This window comes from Tachysurus vachellii, chromosome 15 (assembly GCF_030014155.1).
Source record: "Tachysurus vachellii isolate PV-2020 chromosome 15, HZAU_Pvac_v1, whole genome shotgun sequence".
In the NCBI taxonomy this organism is placed as follows: Eukaryota; Metazoa; Chordata; class Actinopteri; order Siluriformes; family Bagridae; genus Tachysurus; species Tachysurus vachellii.
In genome coordinates this window covers 17,580,398-17,601,020 of record NC_083474.1, presented here as the reverse complement: position 1 = coordinate 17,601,020, position 20,623 = coordinate 17,580,398, and the positions used below count along the sequence as shown (strand labels likewise).

The window sequence follows — 20,623 nt, the reverse complement described above, 5'->3', positions numbered from 1 at the left end:
TTTTTACTTTATTATTTTTAGTTACTTAAACCTTATAATATTTTGTTAATACATACTTTTTTTATTAGATGTGCCAGACATTTAGCTGAACCCTAAAAACTGTGGTAAAGCTCAGCTCTTCTGTGTGTATCTCACAAGCAACAGGAAATACATACAGTATGTTGTATCAAAGATAAAACCCCTCAAAAGGAGTTTCTGCACCGTACAGTATGCTTAAAGTCATGGTTTAACTGCATCTTATGAGTTTACTCGGAAAAGCTCATCGCACAGCATAATCCTGCCACATCAAAATCCATGGTTATGAGCTGCTACTTCCTGTATGTCATGTTTGGTGCCTGAAGTTTTTTTTTTTTTTTTGAAGTATTTGCACTGACTCTGAGGAGCTTATAACACAAATACGTAAGAAAAACTGATAACTACTGTTAGAACATTGTGTAAATTGAATGTCTAAACCACTGCACACTCATCTCAAACCAAAGTGTTTACAGTATATCTACCAAACTAGCTAAACAAGGAACAGAACCTGTTAGTTTAGGAGGTGGTATGATTTAACAGTGTTATTTACAGTGAAACTGTACATGTAAACAGTTTCAATACATGTTTGTTGAACTATTCATAGACAGATTTAGGTACAAACTGTATTATTTGTATTTATAATACAAAAAGTGTATTTTCATGCAGGCGTCTGTGCAGGTTAGCTTGATGTTAAGAATGTAGGTGTAATAGTTTCTTGGGGATACTGTTAGTTCTGGTACAAAATTAAAAGAAGCAAACTTTGGACAACAAACATATCTTGAATCTGTGCTAAAAGGAAAATGATTTTTAATTTCTTAATGAACTTGGTAGCATAATCTGATGTGTTAGAAAAAAAACATATAAACAACCCTTCTTAATATTATAAAAGCAAAGAACAAAGAAAAAAAAAATCTGTAGATTATATTCTTTCCATAAATGGTTTCTACTGTATTAGCTCAGCTGTAGTTAATCAGGCCTTTATTTACTGGCTAATAATTATAACAGTTGCATGCTGAAGGCTTCTCACTTTCACCTCAAACCACAAAAAAAAAAAAAAAAAAACCTATGATGTAATTAACTTGATCGTAATGTCTGATAATGTATGAGCTCATTCAACTAAGAAATGTTGGATGGAAACCATACAGATAATTTAAACAGCCTTGTTTAAAGAAATTGAGCCAGAGCATTAGGTGATTTCCAAAAAAAGTGCACAGTGGTGAAATAAACAGGACTACGTAAGCTTGTGTCTTCTTCATGGTTGTGTGAATCCCCCACTTGCTTCTCTCGAAAAGTAAAAAGTGTGTGTATTTCCTGTTCCTGCTCCGTGCATGTACTGAGGCTAACGTAAGTCTTTCTTACAATATTTCTATTTCTTTTTTCTCTTGTTTTCTGATAAATCATTTGATTTCAGGAGGAACTGTAGTTATGATTATGTGCTTAGCAAAATGTCACACATCTTTTAAAACTTTTAAGCTCAGACAGTAATATAGTTTCCCTAAAGAGCTCATTACTATGATTCTAAATTCATAGTGTCACAGCAAAGCTTTTTTTTTTTTCTCTCAATACTGTGTGCTAATGAGTGTGGAGGTGTCTGGTCTAAACTGATCTGTCGGGAGTATGCGTGTTTTTATTGTGCCTTAAAGTTTCCTAGCACATTAATAGAGTGGTTGCACTGTAGAGCATTGAAAGGTCAAGTTCAGAGTTTATTGATCATGGAATGTTAATAATTTCAGAGGAAGAGGTAGCAGTACAAAAACAAAGGGTACAAAGTAATAAGACTAAGACATAATGCAAATACAGACGTGGACATTGAGGAAGTTTAATACTGTATATATAATTTTAGAAATAACACCCTGGGAGCCAAGCAGTTATAGGCAAAGTTATTTTATTTTACTGTAACAGCATTGCCCCAAATGTGTTATTCCTCTTATTACCTCCATTGCCTTACTTTCATTTATTAGCTACAATTAAATATAGTATGTAAAGTTAGTTAATTAATTAAGTTCCATTTAATGTTACAGAATATCCATTCAGAAACATTCATGTCATTACTTACAGTTTAGTAGCTATAAACAGTTATCCCATAACAAATTCTAGCCTTTCTTTTTTTCTATTGAAGTTAATATCGGAAATAAAAAAAGTCATGGTGTATGAATAACTTTTAGTTCCCTATTTTTGTGCATAAATCAGTATTTGCCTCTTCAAAAATCTTCAGTTGAGTCAATGAAAAGCAGACCCAAGGGATGTTAACACTAAGTGATGGAAATATATACAGTATGTGTCACAATTTTTAATGAGGACAGGAGGCTTACAGAGTTACTGAGAATGCAAAAAGTGCAAACGTATGTCCTGAAGACTTTTCTGAGTCAGATATCTTTCTGACATTTACAAAGCATGGGCATCTGAGACGTCTTCTGTAAATGTGGCTCTAAGAGAAACCTTCACCACATCAGAGATTATTTTTCTTTTAAATACAGTATCTTTTTATGCAGCTTGCTTATTATTATTTGGTCATTAAGGTGTTAGGAGCAGATCCTTAAATTCTTGGTCTGATAAATCATGTTTTATTTTAAATCACATGAAAGGGCAGCTATATGTGTACTTACCAGGTGAAGAGATGGCACCAGGATGTACTATGGGATGAAGACAAGCTGGTGAGGCAGTCTGATGCGCTGGGTAATGTTCTGCTGGCAAACCTTGGGTACTGGAATTTATGTGGATTGTACTTTGATTTGTACCACTTAACGCCTTTGCAGACAAAATCCACCCATTCATGTCAACATAATGTCAGTGTCTCTTTCATGCTGCCTACCAAACTCCAAAGATTTATCAGAAATGGCTTGAGGAATACGTCAAAGTGTTGATTGTTGAATTGGTTGTTGAATTGGGCTCCAAATTCCCCAGATCTCAATCTGAATGAGCATCTGTGGGATGTGCAGGACAAACAGGTTCAATCCATGGAGGCCCCATCATGTAACTTACAGGACTTAAAGGATCTGCTGCTAACCTCTTGGTGCCAGATACCACAGCGCACCATCAGAACCCTTGTTGAGTCGATGCCTTGATGGTTCGGAGCAGTTTTGGGCAGGTGGCTTTAACACTAATTCTAATCGGATCATTATGATGGTGTTGATGTTTAATGATTATAATACTCAAGTAGAAGAACAGCTTTCAAATCTCAGTAAACATTTTTTTCCCTTTTATTTTTGATTTGCTTTGTTTCACTCATCAGTGTGAGACACTCAGCAGTGTGAGACAGTGGGTGAGCTGTTACACACTGTAGGGAAGTTCCTCACCTTCACAGGACAGCTGTACATACTGTATACTGTAGCTGCAGCTGTAACCCATTTATTATCTCTGTACTGTATTTTCTACTTCTACTGACAGAATGACTCTCTCTCTGTCATGTGGATTTTTATGTATGACTGCATTGATACATTGCATAAACATTTTAGAGATCCTGTTAGCAAAGTTTTCTTTGTTGTACAGGTCAGAATCTGCACTTGCACCCCCACAAACCACATGCGATTATTCTGCATTATTTTACCATGCCAAACGCTTTAGTTTTGGAGAACTAAAATCACACATATATATAACTTTTTAACATTAACCCATTCTTTTTTTAATCTTAGTCTTCATTATTTGGTTTCTAGCTTCCTTGTCTACTAAAAAAAAATAGGTTACACAGCTGAGTCTCACTTCTCTAGAACAATTCCTGTGCTATATGATGTGATGTCTGATTTGTGTGTCTGTTGCTGTCAGCAATATTTTTTGTCTGCAGGAAGTCCTTAATTTAGCAATGTGATATGGAAATGTCTCTTATCTGCAAATTTTCATATCCTCTCTGACATGTGTCACATGAAATATGGTTAAGTCCTGTGGTAGGTTTGGGGTCTGAACATTCTGAACTTATAAAACAGAGTTACTAATTAAACGATTGCCGGTTTGCTTCATTACCTCAAAGGCACTGATTGCATTTACTATCACTTCAGGAAAACATGCCAGCAAAGACTTCATCCAAAAAGAAAACGACTAAAAGATACAATACAAAAATAGCAAAAACACCTACTGTATACTTGTCTAATATAATGCACTATATCACAGAAGCCAGCAAAAGATATCACGTTAACATAAATGCCCTTGTTTTAATTTATAAGACTAATAATAAACATTTTTTCTTCAGCAAAGCAAATGTAGAATTACTGATCAGGTGAAGATAAAATTAGATAAAAACAACAATTTATCATTTATGAAAAGGGTCTGAAATGTCAATACTTTGTAACAGACTTTGTTAGTTCTTCTTCATCAGTGTTTGGTTTACATTTACAGCATTTAGCAGACACCCTTATCCAGAGGACTTACATTTTATCTCATTTTTATTCAACTGAGCAACTGTGGGTTAAGAGCCTTGCACAGGGGCCCAGCAGTGGCAGCTTGGTGACATAGGAATCAAACTTACAACCTTCTGATTGGTAGCCCAACAAATTAACCATTAGGCTACCACATCCCACATGGTTCTAGCAGTTGAATGTTCCTTAATTGAACAAGCAATGACTTGAAAGAATTACGTTGGGGAAAAATAACAAGATTCTCAAAGATGAGTCACTTGCTGTACTTGCACAATGTTGATCATTGAACTGATGGAATGCCTGTGGAATTTTGATTGTATGCTTTAAATATATATTTTGAATTGTTAAGAGTGCTGACAAAATTGAAATAATATTAGATTTGATTAGAATAAAATTGTAGAGTTCGGTCAAGAAAATATATCCAAATATGAGTATTAACTTTCTGTTATATTTCAGTACAAATCTCCCAAATTGATGCATAAGTATATTACAAATACTAAAGTCTATTGTGATATTTTCATGTCTTATATAGACACTGATGTTTGATGTTTGTTAAAATATTTGTATATACATCCACATCTTTACTTAATTGAAACTAATAACGATATCACTACCAACAACTGAACAAGAAATTCCTAGCCCAACCAGTATAGTCACACTATCATTAGTATTCATAGCAAATGATACTAGTGATTATGGCAGATTAGAGTTGATATTTTTTAATCCTGCTTCAATGACACATCTAATAGATAATAGTGGGTGTAAAAAACATTTACAGTTGGATTAGATTTTTAAAGAACTAGATGAGAAACTAGAAGTAAATATTGATAGAAGCATGTATTTTGTGCATGATCTGGCTAATGGACCGCAAAGCACAGCTTTTCTGTTTATAACCTTTGATATTTGAAAAAGACGTAGGCTTACAGATTTGAAACACTTGATTAAAAAAAATATCAATCATGAATAGTGGTGCCTTTCTGTTGTTCCGGTGTATATTTGTAATATCTTTATGCCTAAGCTGAAAACTTGTGCTATACGGTTCAGCCATAATAGTTTTTATATAATTATGATTAGATCACTGATAGGTATTAGACATTCCATTCAATACTGTGACCTCACTTTGATGCAAATGATTGTAAAATTGTGTACACATGGCCCATTGTTTAAGAGTTTTCCTGGTTCACTGATTGAATCCAGTGATTCCTGGTTCACTGGAATGGTTCACCATTTCCAGCAAACACAACAACAACAACACAAAAAGTGGCAACAAAGACCTGAAACCTGTTCTTATAATCCCTAGTAAGAAACAGTCTCAGCGAACACATTCTGAATAGGTTGAATGCCAGAGTTCAATGTGAGGGCAACATGAAATGTAATGGAAGTATGCTATCATTTTTGGATGCAGGCTTATCTCTTCATAGGCCATGGACACTCTCAACTGACTCATGCATGGTCCAGAGACAAGCAGGACTCATTTCCTTCTTCTCTGCATCAGTACACCTCGAATGAATAAACATATACTGTAGCTTATCCGCTTTTCTCACTGTGGTCTCTTTGTCCAGTCTGTATACTTTTTTCCCTTTATTTTAATGTGGCTTTTCTATCAATGCATCTTTTGAATAGCAGTCTTGCTTAACCAAGGTTTATTTTAGTAAGCTCTCTGTGCATGTTTTAAAGATTCTACCACAGATTCTTATCGTTTCCAGCTACATCATGACTTCTTTGTATATGTGAATAATAGCGTGTGTGTGGGTATGTGTTTCCATGTTTAGTAGTAGAACCAGCAGTGTAGCAGCTTAATCCTTTAAGAAACACATGGAAAGAATGTTGCATTGTAATTTTGCTTGCAAAATTTTACAGCAATTAAATGAACAGATGTTGTGATCCAAACAGATAAATATACAGATATAAAAAGGAGGTCTTGTTTATTGCTTGTTAAAAAAAGTTCCATGATTGAGAGGATTTTTCTTTAATGCAGGCCTTTGTGAGCAGTCAGATATGAAGCTTATGGGGAAAACAAAGCCCAGGTGCTGAGTGATTCATTTACAGCATTTGGTTGTTCATCCGTAACAACTACTTGCATTAAATTAAATCATACCCACTTTGGGTTTAAATACAATACAAATACAGATATGGGTATTTGGAACACTACATAGATAAAGAATACTGCTTGGACTTTTAGATTTTCATCCTATATATATATGTATATATGTATATATACATATATATATATATATATATACATACATATATACACATATATATATATATATATATATATATATATATATATATATATATATATATATATATATATATATATATATATATATATATTTATTTATTTATTTTAAGGCCCAAATTTCCAAGCTGGAGTATCTCTTTATGAATGATAAGGGATAGAAGGATAAATAAGGATAGATGCACTTTAAACAGTTCTTCCTTGCTGAGCTAATCTCATGTTTTCTAGTTTTTACTTACTATCAAGCTTCAATAGTGATCTAGTAATGAGGGGGTATTAGGACTGAAGCCAAGCAAGTCTGGAAACCAAAGAATGAGGCTGATTCAATTAGACAATTGATACATTAGCTAGCCAGAAGATCTACTAGACGATATTAGCCAATTGATACTGTACAGTAGCTCTGGCTTCAGGAGAAACTGTAATCGCAGTATCGGGCTGTACTGATAAATATTCCCAAATTGGTTCAGCTTATTATTTGACCCAAAGCAGCCCGGCTCACGAAATTGGATGCGCAGGGATTTTATTTTGCCTGCTGAGGTTATTGCTAGTGGAAAATTTGCCCTGGCAGTCTATGATCAGGAGTGTTTTTGCTGAAGCGAGCTCTGCATTGTCTGATTATTAAAGTAAATGAGCAACTCTCATTCACTGCGATGATCTGAAGTATGCATAGAAATTCTCAATTAGACCCGAAGTAGACTTGCTTTCTCCCAACTTGTGTTTCTCCACACACAAAATGAAGGATGCTGTTTTTCCTCAGTGCAGTTTTACAAGAAATACGTTTCTGTCTAGACAATATATCAGTCATGCTTCTGTTGAAAATGGTAATTCAGAGAAACGTACCAAAAAGAACACAGTACAGTAACAGAATGAAACTGCCATGTTGTAACATGTAACAAGTAAATAAGAAGATGTTGGTTATATTTATTGATTTTGTTTAGATTTTTCTAGTGCATTATTTGTGTTATTGGTCAAAAAAACCTACAACATACAACATGATATTTTTAATCAGAATTGTTCTGTAAAACAAACACAATCTTTAAACTTTTTAATATTCTTTCTTAAAGAATTACCATATGAGTTGGTTTATACCCAAATATTTAATCTGAAATGCCAGATTTGTTATTAGTGTTGCGATGACATAGTTACACATGTTTGTATTAACACCTTGGTTACGTCTGTGTTTACTTTGCTGGGGTGGAGTGAAAAATGAGGTGGATAAAGGCTTGATGGGAATAGATGTGACTGCAGAGGACTGATTAGCTAGCTTTCTAGTGAAGAAAAAGTTTGTGGGATCACAATTTTATAAACAAACAGACTACTAATTCATTAATTCATTCATTCATAGTAAGAGCTTTGTCCTCATCATGGCGTGTCGGATACGATGGGTTTCCCAGTTGGGAATACAACCTTCCATTGTTTCTTTGTTTTAGAAATACAATATACACGTTGAGCATTACTTCTGCACCAGGTTTACCGGGTCAGATCTGACCTGGGGTTACTGACTATGTAGAATTTCACATCTTCTCTTGGTTTCCTCTAAGTTCCCTAGTTTCCTCCCACTTCTCCAAAAAGAGGCAGAAGGTAAATTGAAGTGTGTAAGTGCATGATGCCCTGCTATGGACTAACACTTCATCCAGGGTGTAGGACAGTCTTATGCCCAGTGTTCTCTGGAATAGGCTCCAGATACACGGTAATCCTTACTCGGATTAAACAGTTACTAATGAGAAAGGAAGGAACGAACAGAATTATTTGAATATGTCAGTGTTATATTGCTGTCTTACATCCAGTTACTTGTATTGAGATATTGTACAAACAGACATATACAAACAAATTCCCATATTACAAATTAGCTTGATTTATATAGTGCTTTTGGGGACTTGGTGGTTTAGTGTAGCACATTTGCTGCTCATTCCTTCTTTATTCGTTCTGTGTGTGTGTATGGTTTTCACAGTTGAGATTGTCAAAATGCGGCTTTGTGTGGGGCTATGGATTTAGATTTATGACTCTAATGAGCAAGCCAGAGGACAGTGGCAAGAAAGAAACCTTGAAAGGAACCAGACTCAAGGGAACAACCCCTCTACTGGGTGACTCCAGATAATTTGATTATGAGTTATTGTAAGCACACACAAAAATCACACACACACTCCCACACCCACACACACACACTCACACACACACACACACACACACACAGACACACACACACACACACACACACACAGACCAGCTCGCATAAGCCCTGAGTTCACACTAATATGTCCAAATACTATACAGCAACACTAGTGGTAGCAGCATGCATGGTGCAGGTGCAGAATGCCTCCGGCATAATTTCCTAACATACCATAGTGTTATGTTTTGCAACTTAACAAAGCCAATTGATACAGAAATCCACTGATATCCATTAGCACCAGGAAGCTGAGGTCGATACAATAGGCATCAAGAACAATAACCAGAATGAAGGAAGTTAAAACCTGGGAACTGTGCGGGTGAGCTCTCAGGCAGCGGAAAGGAAGCACCATTCTAAAATAACAGCCATCTGACGCTATGGTTTACTTCTGTGGTATTTTAGCACTTCCATCGTAACATTAAGGAAGAGGTAATTTCTAGCCATCTGCTTTGATAGACAATTGTAAAAACACCCTGGAAATAGATGTTCATTCCGGGCAGCTGTGAAGCCTCATACACATCTGTGTGGATTATTAGGAAGATAGGAAGTTAGAACTGTAAATTTTTGTGTCTGTCTATATATATATATATATATATGTGTGTATGTGTGTGTGTGTGTGTGTGTGTGTAAGGAGGGCATGGGGGGTGTTATTCAGTTAAGGAAAACTGCCACAAGCTTAAGGTCATCAACACCATTTGAAAAAATGGGCTGTTTGTCTTTACATTTTGAGTCAATGAATCACTGACTGAATCATTTGGTTCCACACGAATCACAAATCAACATTACTTAAAGCCTTGTTTTGTTTTGATAAGACTATGTAGGACCTACCTGTTTAACAGCCTATAATAATTAACTCATTTCCTTTAGACAAAACATGTTGACTGACAATCTGTGTAGGAAGTGAAAAACAAACTGTCACGTTTCAGTGTACCTAAGCTTATCTTTTATGTAAATCAGTACAGTTAGTGTTTATGTGCAGCTGAGCATGGCAGCATGTGCTAAATAATTTTTTCTTCTCTTTTTTAAAAATATGGTTGAAGTCATGTTAACATCCTGATATAAATAGTATAGTAGAGGGCTTATAGTGTTTTATGTCAAATCCCATCCTCCGTTTGGTCTGGAAATGTACGTTCATTTCGCCATGCCTAATAGGCCAAAAACAAACAATACACATTCAAAAAACCTATACTCATTTCCTGCTGAGGGTGCAAGAATCAAAGATCAGCGTATCACACAGAGCCAGCATGCAAAATCCCAGAGATCATCAAGACTCCTGTTTCCCATGGAACCTGCTTCCAAAATGTGTCACTGCCTGAAATTGAAGTGATCTAATATTATAGAATATAGAACAAGGCATGTTTACCAAACCAGAGCTGCTGTTATCTCATGGAATCACGTTAATAAAAAAATGATATTATGACACCTACCAGGTTGTTATGTAAAGATTTAATCTGAATTCTCTGTTTTCTCGGCAGGTTAGCATGATGTTGCGGTTACTCCTTCTGACTTTGCTTCTCACAGTGAAGGGTAGGTTCATTCTGTTTCTACTGAATTACTGATATGTGCTAAAAATGTAATATATAATTAGATTTAACATAGCCCATATTAGGCAGTTTAAATAAGAGCCCAGTGTTAGACCTGTGACAGTTCTTCACCTTCCTACACTAACTCTTTCATGCATAATTTACCCAATAGGCCTGTGGTAGAATTGCCCCAGGTTTAACTGGCTTTATTCAGAAAGTGCATTACTATTTGTTGAGAATTTTGCATGTTCTGCCAAGTGGGTTTCTCCCAGGTAATGTAGTTTACCTTCTAACTCCAAAAAACATCTTTGTTACACACGAAAACACAAACACACATACAGCTCAGCTTCTTAAGCAGTTTGAACACTGTCTAATATGCAAATTCATTAGTAAACTACAGTCTAAAGAGCAAATGTATAAACATCAGTATATGACAATACAAACAGAGAACTTATAATGAAATTCTACAACAGTTTACTCCCAGTAAGCTGGCCAAATAGTTTAAACAGTGTACAGTACACTTGTACTTGTGCTTGTGCTAATTACAGTAGCAATGAAAACAAATGCAAGAAAATAACCGAACATGTTCTAAGATGTCTGTAGTTGCTCAATGATGGTAAAAAAAGGACCAATTCTCCTCTTCACTCCAGACAGAGTCTGTTCAACAGGCAGGGTCTCATTTCCTCAGTGTGTCTTCCTTCCTTTCTGTAATAACTGTACATCCTCGCTAATAGCATAGCATAACCAGGTTAGTGGAGGAAATGCTGCATTGACATCCTTTGTGAGATACTGTAATTACCCTTCTTCTGGGAGTTGGAATTTCTGGATCTTTCTGACAGTCTCAGTTTCATTTTTTTTTTTTTTTCAAAATTAAAATTACTGAATTAAAACTGTAAAACTTGTGAAAGTTCTGATATTGTTTAACATAAGGTACAATATTTTAATGCTAATATTAGTTAGAAATAGCAACAACCAGTCTTACCAAGAAAAGGTTTTGAATATGCATGAAAGCTATGGAATCAAAATAATGGGAAGTTTTTCCCACATGCATGTACATGCATAATTAGGGTTGGGGCTGGGACGGCAGGTAGATATGGAGATACTTCTAATTTGCATATCTATGTATATTCATAGATTCTGCATTTTTTTAATGAAGGTAAGAATTAAGATGTTTCGACAAAGGTCTAATTTATTCATATTCTCTATTCATGTTCTCAGCTTCTGCAACAGACACTGATGGTTCAGGATACTACACAAATAGTAAGTTCATTTTTAACATCTTTTTGTTTGACAATCTGTTTGAAATAGTCTATTTATGCCTGATCTAAATTTGTTCACAAATTAAAAAGTGAGTTATTTTTTATTAGACAGTCTTGACTAATCGGACTCTATTTCCACCCTCAGATGATGATGAAGATGAGGAACCACAAGGTACAGTAAGCATTCTTTGGTGCCACTATCAGATGAAGCATGAAGGCGGGTCATTACTGTAAGGTCAGCCATCATGTTAATTCCTGAAAGTAATCAGTTAGCTGCTCCCCGATGAACCCGGCTCTCTGAACGCTGCTGTCTCTCAGCTTAACATGCACTGTCACTCTTCATCAACTCCATGATTGCCTTGTGATAGAATCACTGAGCTGTTAAAATAAGAACTGATTTAAACTGCTTCTAAAGTTGCAGAATTAGCAATTAGCAATAAGGAACTGGGAATTCTGACTACTTTTAACACTTCAAACAAGTACTAGGACGCATTACTAAAGCATTATACATGTTTGTTCAGGTTTTCGGTATACGATTGGTTGTGCCAATACAATAATAATAATAATAATAATGCATTTTATTTCATGGCGCCTTTCAGAACACCCAAGGTCACCTTACAAGCAATATACAGGTCATTACATAAGACAAAACACTTAAACAAACAGCATATATATATATATATATGCACAGTATGTTAGCTGGTACGTCATTTATACTACATCACAGACTGATCTGTGTGGAAGGTTTAGATTTATTTTAAATACAAATCAAAGGTTTGTATTAACTCACTCATTCTAGTATGTTATTATTTCTAACTTAAAACAACTTACACAGCAATGTGTATGACTGATGCGTCTTATAAATCAGTGGCAGTTTGATCAAAGCTCAAATGAACACCCTTGGCTAGAGCAAGGATGAAAAAGGAAAAGGCTTCATTTGCCGTAATCACGTCTCTGTAAATATCATAAAACATTTACCAGCAGTGAGTAGAGTGAAATTGTACAACAGTAGGATTCTGTAAAATATTGTGCTATATGATGCTTTGGTTTGGTTTAAACAAAGACTACAAAATGTAATTTTGTTACAGAAAGATGGAACATTTAGGGGGTCTGAGACAAATAATGGAGGCTAAATAAACTTCTCTCAGTAGGGTCTTGAATAACAGATGGTACAGTATGAAGATACAATCTATGAGTCACAATGATCATTTTTTATCACATATTATAACAGTGAAGTCTATTTCATAAATCTGAGTTTTGAATTTTATATGAGATTTTTGTATGTACGATTGTTTTTCTTTTTAGGAACACCATATGTACCACATATTGCTTCGGAAGTGAAAAACGAAGTCGGAGCCCACAATGCCGATGCTGATGGTAAAAAAAAAATTACTGACCATATTTACTGATATACCGCATATAAAGCCAAGCACTTAATTGTGTTTTTATAAAATATAAGTTACTTAATTATATATGATTTCTTTTATTACAGTCTATTGACTGTTGACACTAATAGATGCATCGATATCACTTTAATGTTCATATGTTCTTGTTTGTATTGTAGATGGAAGCACCACTATCATTATCATAGCAGCAGTGAGTGTGGTCGCTTTGGCCATTGTGGCTGTTATAGGTAAGAGAGCCATACAAGAACGTGTAGTCATTTCTGATCAGTACATCCAGAATACTACAGATGCTAACATTTGCATTGTGAAGGAGTCTGAAAGTCAGTGTGAACTACCAACAATAATTTTTTTCCATTCCTTCGATAGTAAAAAAAGTATTGATTTTTTGTTGCGTTATATTTCTTAAACATTCACATTGTTCAAAATAGGGCTGCTTTGGCATACACTTATTGTTGCGATGAGGCAAAGGCGAGTGAGGATCCAAATGCAGTTTAAACATTTAATAATCAAGACCAAGAAACAGATAACAGACAGACAGGCAAAACTAGGCAGCACACAGAGCTAACAGGAAACAGAAACATATACAACGACTAGCAACAGGGAAGTGAACAAACAGTCTATATATATCAGACAGGAACCAATAACAAAGCAGAGACAATGAGTAACTATGACAACAAATGAGAGGGAATGAATGAGTTCAATGAGTGTCATTACACTTATTATGAAAACTCACACCTAGATACAGATTTAAAAAAAAATCCAGTCAGCATTTGCTATTTTTGATGTCAAGTCTACGCACCCATATCAGCTGACATCGAGTTTTGTTGACATAAGGATATATTATAACTACATTAGAGCACCGTGATATGGTATCATATGTGTAGTGATATGGCATCAAATGAACATGCACTCAAGTTTCTGGCCCAAGAAAATATCAATAATTATACTAGCATTTTGTAGGATTTTATCTCCTAACTATTGGATCAATTTTAGGGTCAGAGAAATTATATAGCTCTGTCATTGGCTGACCCCATCAATACATCTGATGATGCAATTAAAACAGTTATAAATGTTTATGACATTCGTATAATTCTACTTAGTAGAAAATGTCCAAAACAGACTTTGACTTGTTTTTCAGGCTGCATATTAATAATAATAATAATAATAATAATAATAATAATAATAATAACAATAATAATAATAATAATAACAATAATAATTATTATTGTTATTATTATTATTATTATTATTATTATTATTATTATTATTATTATTATTATTATTATTATTATTATAATGCTTATAAGTATTTAACTGCACCTACTTAATTACCACAAAAGAGTCCATTATAACTCTAACCTAGAGATCATTAAAGCAGTTAATTATTTTGTTTGTACCTGTCTGCAATAATTTCTAAAGATCTGAATTCTGCTTCTCAAACTGTGCACAATGCACGAGTAGCACTTCAACTCTGACCAGGCAATTCCTAAAGATGCATGAATTAATGCAAGCTGTAAATGTACAAAGTTTTAAAACAATATTCACACATAGTTACTTCATTCATTCATTCATCTTCTACCGCTTATCCGAACTACCTCGGGTCACGGGGAGCCTGTGCCTATCTCAGGCGTCATCGGGCATCAAGGCAGGATACACCCTGGACGGAGTGCCAACCCATCGCAGGGCACACACACACTCATTCACTCACGCAATCACACACTAGGGACAATTTTCCAGAGATGCCAATCAACCTACCATGCATGTCTTTGGACCGGGGGAGGAAACCGGAGTACCCGGAGGAAACCCCCGAGGCACGAGGAGAACATGCAAACTCCACACACACAAGGTGGAGGCGGGAATCGAACCCCGACCCTGGAGGTGTGAGGCGAACGTGCTAACCACTAAGCCACCGTGCCCCCCACATAGTTACTTACTTACTTACTTACAGGAAATTTTACTTAAAGAAGATTAATCGCTATCCTTTTCCACCCACAGCTGTAGTTCTCTTCACACGTCACTTGCAGAGACGGGAACAAGGGTGAGAACCACTTTGCTTATTTATACATATATATCGCAGTATAACTGAGGGTGTTGAGGACAAAACCTGTCACTGATGTACTGTAAGGTGGAGGATGATTAGCACTTACTGTGCCAGACAAGCTGTATGCCAGCTATGCAAAAAAAAAATGATAATAAATAAATGAAAGTAGATGTACCTGATAACCTGAGGCTTATAAATTTAATTAATATTGCAAAGGTTTGGGGCTCAGTTTAAAGCCTATTAACGTTAAATGTCAGTATAATGTATTTGTAGTCAGCTGAAATGATAATGACAGCTTAGATCAATCATTTTTCTATGACCTTTGTCACTCTGTGTGTGTGTGTGTGTGTGTGTGTGTGTGTGTTTGTGTGTTAATTACCAAATATCGCCTCTGCACGTATTATAAATAATAAGCATTTGGCAATATTTTCATGGTAAAACAAAACACCGAATTGAGAGGTTAAAGCTAATTTGAAGCTAAACCATTTTTATTGTTCTCACCTGAAACACTGTTTCAATGAGCAATGCCTCCGAGCATCAGAGTGAGCTAGCACATATATTAGGTAACACATCACTGCCCAGGTTTTGTGAAAACAAGGCAGGAGCGGACGAACAGGAACAAGATGAGACCTGCAGCACTGCGAGAACGTGACTCCCTGTGCAACACACTAAAATGTTCAAAGAATACAGCAGGCCACGCTGAGCTGAAAACCAGTCGTGCAAATCATATCTGATGGATAGGGACAGAGTTGGGACCGCCCAAACCAGTTAACCTGGGACTGAAAGAATAACAGTGCTGAAGAAAAATATCAAAAGAAATGAAAGTGGAAGCAGCTACATGTAGAGCATTTCTTTTCTGAGTGCAGCTTTAAATTGATGATTTAGTCAGAAATTCAATATGAACAATGTTACTCTTAAAGCAGTGTGTAATCGTAGTTTAATATCAGAAATTTGCTGCTTTTGTTAGAACTACAGGTCTAGAACTGTGCAAACTGTGGATCTAATTCAACACACACTTGCCACAAGATACAGTCATATCCAATAGTGCATCTAGCTTTCTATGTTGATACACCAAACCAAGACAAAACCAGATAGATAGATAGATAGATAGATAGATAGATAGATAGATAGATAGATAGATAGATAGATTTCTATGTTGATACACCAAACCAAGACAAAACCAGATAGATAGATAGATAGATAGATAGATAGATAGATAGATAGATAGATAGATAGATAGATAGATAGATAGATTTCTATGTTGATACACCAAACCAAGACAAAACCAGATAGATAGATAGATAGATAGATAGATAGATAGATAGATAGATAGATAGATAGATAGATAGATTTCTATGTTGATACACCAAACCAAGACAAAACCAGATCCGTCCACAGATCCGTTATCGGTCCACTAGTTTTTAATTGTTTTTTCAAGCATTATGGTAACACATTTGTTAATCCTAGTAGCCATATTAGATCTCATGATTCATTCCTAACTCTCTCTATGTACAGTGTATATAGTGCACCCCTAACCATAACATTTACCTTTGTTTATTTTTGTACGGGTTCAGACGTCAGTGTTACGTTGGCCAAACTACATTTCCATACAAACCGTTAAACTGTATCCCAGTATTGGGTTAATCATTACCTAATTCATATTTTTTTTCACTTTTGGAACTTCTGTGGGTTTTTGTTGAAGGAGAAACTTCAGACTGTTTAGACAAGCCTTATATCGGCATTATGTTGTTGTCTGAGTGAATGTCTTCATTGCCTCGAACTCCTGTACTGCACATTAATCAGTTTCGCCTTAGATGTTAGAGGGTAGTGGTGCTATGAGCAAAGTGACTTCTTTCCTTCTCTCTCTCTCTCTCTCTCTCTCTCTCTCTCTCACAATATAAAAATATATATATAATAAATATCTATATATATATATATATATATATATATATATATATATATATATTAAAAAAAACATAAAAAAAACAAAAACAAAACATAAATAGACAAAGAAATCCAAAGCCAAAGAATGACAGCTTAATATATATATATATATATATATATATATATATATATATATATATATATATATATATATATATATATTAAGCTGTCATTCTTTGGCTTTGGATTTCTTTGTCTATTTATGTTGTTTTTTTTTTTTTTTTATGTTTTTTTTAATTCTCACTTTGCTCTTTTATCAAGGCTAAATCCTTCTGCAGGATTATAGATTACCTTTAGGGAATGTTGCTTGCTGAGCATGGGTTTTTTTCTCTCTTCTTGTTGAGAGATAAGGAGTCTGAAAAGTGCCTTAATCTCACAGCAACCCGGGGCTCTGTGGATCAACACTGAGCCTGCCAGGACATGGCGGTGTTTCTAAGCACACTAAGCTAATACAGGCACAAAAAAAAAGACAAATTATAGCAAAGAATTAAGTACATAACCATACAAAGCTTCACATGTACTTTGGACAATTTGAGGACCACCAAATACACATGACCTCCACCTGCGCAGGAGTAATTAATCAAAGGGAAAAATAAGCACAAGTTTACATGGTATGAAGGAAAACCTTGTATACCAGGGTTGTTTGAACAGCCTGAATATGTCACTAGTGTCACAAAGAGGGTTGTTGAGTCTCACGTTTTCGGAGCAATAATTAAATGTTTCTCTATTCAAATGTCAAAAACGGAGCCGCAAGCACAAATTATGCTCTATGTGCGTAACCTGAACCACATAATACTAGTGCAAGCTAATTCACACAATGTGGTCAAAAGGTTTATAGGTACATGGGTTTGGAAATCGTCAAATTACCACAAGTTAGGTCTTGTTACTACACTTTCAGCCATCTTTGTTAAAATGTAAAGGCATACTGCGTATTATTATATTTAAGGTATGTTAATGTGCCTATGTATGATTGGCATAATTAAAGATATCAGGGTTACAATTATGCATGTTACAGTCTTAAAGCATATTTAAATAACTCGAGTCATGGATGTTTCCGAACATTAATTAATCAATTTAAATGTTGTGGATGTTCCTGGTGTCCATTAGCAGAAATAAACCCACCAAAACCCCAGGTCAGCTACTCCTGAAGTATCCAAGTGAGCACTATTTCAGGCTAGGTTACTGGGAATGCTCTGTCTCTGTTTGGGTATCTAAACCAGACTCACTTTGATCAAGGTCTCAATGACACTGTTAGGTGTTCAAGATTTGTTTCAGACTCAGATGTCTGACAGAAACTGTCTTCTTTTTCTGTCTCTCTTCAGTGTGTACAGTGTACCAGTGGAGCAGGGCCAGAAATGCGTCTAAACTTCCAGTTCTCCACTTCTGCTTGTGGGATCTCATCAGGGACACCTCAACACAAAAAAACACACTGTCATGTGTGGCCAACTCTTCTGCCCTGGCTGCCCACTAATACCTGCTGCAAAACCCCTTCATTACTCAACCTGCCATTATGCCAAAGCAGAACCATTTTCTTACTGTCATCACCTTTTGCTTGTTTGTAGATGAATCAATTTTAAATGAATGCACTCTTTCGTTGTAATAACATGGACCAAAGAACGATTTCTGCACCACTGATGCGATTTGTTTCTAATAGAGACAAGGTGTTTTATATATATATATATATATATATATATATATATATATATATATATATATATATATATATATATATATATATATATATATATATATAAATATGTATATATATATAAATGTGCTATTTGCTGCAGGGTAGCCCTCATGATTCTTTATCTAATCCAAATCAGATGCACTTTAAGCACATGCTGTTCGTCAGAGCAATCAGATAAACGTCCTACAAATTTTCCATTTATGGTAAGCCAGTTTTTTGCATATTTTCCAACTACCCTCATGCAGAATGTCTACGGTATTCAAAGGAGAATAGGAAAAAATAAACCTTGTAAGATGTGTAGGACCGAACTGGATTAATAAAAAGAAAACAACAAAAAAGTAACCAGAAGGTGACTGAGAAAGTAGGGATAGAAAATTGACAGCTCTATTTTACACCAAAACACGTTGTATGTTTTTTTTTTTTTTTTTTGTGGATGGTGCTTTTTTAGCACAAATGAATTCTCTGGAATCCCAGGATTTGGAGGGTCCAAGAAAGCACTATTTCACCCAGGGAATCTCTGACAGGCATAGCTTTTTACATATATGTTAAACTGACAAAGTCAAATCACCTGTGTGTGGGCGAAAAGGAGGTGTGAAACGCCTACACAGGTGTTGTACATTCATTCTTCCTTTTACCTGTTTTTCTCGCTTTAGGTCTTTCGTACAAATAAAGTGGTGCTCTAATTGCAGAGGCCTCTGGGAGTTTGAGCTTGATAGTTAAAAGAGTAAGTGTGTGTGTTGAGCAGCACTTGTCTAAAACCAATGCAGCCTACAGTATAACTATCCTGCAATGTCACTCACTCAACGAATTCTGATGCAATTTTAGGTTACAAAAACATTTCATATCATTCTTTAATTGGTTTTGACAACACAAATTCATCTTTCTAGGAAAACTTGTAGGGATTATTATTATTATTATTATTATTATTATTATTATTATTATTATTATTATTATTATTATTATTATATATTTTTTAGTACAAAGCCTTGTCTGAAACCCATTTCTCCGTTCATGTTTTTTTCTATCTGCTATGCACCGGGTATTGATTTTACTCATGATGACAGATTACTTTTAAGTGTGTGTTCTCTGTCCCGTCTCAAACTGTTTTACTAGAAGAAGAGAAATGTACTTAGCCATTTTATGACATCTGTTACTGGCTTGTAATGAGGCCATTTATTACACTTTTGATGGATTCAATTAGAAAAGAAATACGTGTTGTGGAATGCAGGGTTGGATAAAGCCAAAAAAAAAAAAAAAAATCAAAACAAAGCATATTTTTTAGAGCTCGTGATTTTCAAATCTTATAAATCATGATGCGGTCAAAAAATATATAGTCATCCCAGAATTATTTGAAATCATCAGCCTCCAGGCACCTCTCACTGACATTTATAGTATTTTGGAAGTAGCACATCTGATCATTTGTCTGTTATCAGACTCTACTTATGTTTTCACATTTTATTAGCATTCTTGATTTTAAAGCTTTGTTTTTAAGGCGTGGTGTTGAGAAGCTGTGCTATAACTGCTTTGTTAATATATGCTGTTTAGGATTAATTTTGTCATTTAAATATTTTTATAACAAACTGTTCATACTGCAATGTCTATCAGCAAGTTTGCTTTCCAAGCACGTGAAATTATAGTTCAGTTTAGGGTTGACTAATATTAGGGAATTTGAGTGTTACTTGTTCTTTAGTAGAACAGGAATACTGTCTCACTTTATCAATGTTTATTTTGTTGTTTGTTCTGTAATCAGTTATTCATATATATGACAATTGTCACTCAAGGACTTTGAAATGATGCAATAGTTTTGAAATTTCTACTGGAGATAAATGTCTATTAGAATTTTGTCTTTTTTTTTTTCTACCAGAATATCAAATAAAATATATATTTCTTTCTTTCTCTTTGGTCATCATCATTTAGCTCTTTACCTTCTATAGTGTTGAAAGCAAGGAAAAGTTCTGAATCACAAACAAAAGCTTAAATTCAGGTG

At 35.0% G+C, this 20,623-nt stretch overlaps 1 protein-coding gene across 1 annotated transcript; it reads left to right on the top strand.

The window, feature by feature from the left end:
* Positions 1-1,286: 1,286 nt before the first annotated feature.
* si:dkey-262k9.2 (uncharacterized) lies at positions 1,287-20,530 on the top strand. The gene is made up of 8 exons (XM_060888993.1): positions 1,287-1,359; positions 10,249-10,300; positions 11,515-11,556; positions 11,701-11,727; positions 12,861-12,932; positions 13,120-13,188; positions 14,957-14,999; positions 18,269-20,530. The coding sequence occupies exons 2-8, from the start codon at positions 10,255-10,257 to the stop codon at positions 18,309-18,311; spliced, it is 342 nt and encodes a 113-aa protein (XP_060744976.1). The 5' UTR covers positions 1,287-1,359; positions 10,249-10,254; the 3' UTR covers positions 18,312-20,530.
* The last annotated feature ends 93 nt before the right edge of the window (positions 20,531-20,623 follow it).

Excerpts from the sequence above, each read along its gene's own strand:
- si:dkey-262k9.2 (XM_060888993.1), top strand. The coding sequence starts at position 10,255 with ATGATGTTGCGGTTACTCCTTCTGACTTTGCTTCTCACAGTGAAGG. Across the intron at positions 12,933-13,119 it reads CCACAATGCCGATGCTGATG|ATGGAAGCACCACTATCATT; the intron begins GTAAAAAAAAAA and ends TTTGTATTGTAG. Across the intron at positions 15,000-18,268 it reads TTGCAGAGACGGGAACAAGG|TGTGTACAGTGTACCAGTGG; the intron begins GTGAGAACCACT and ends GTCTCTCTTCAG.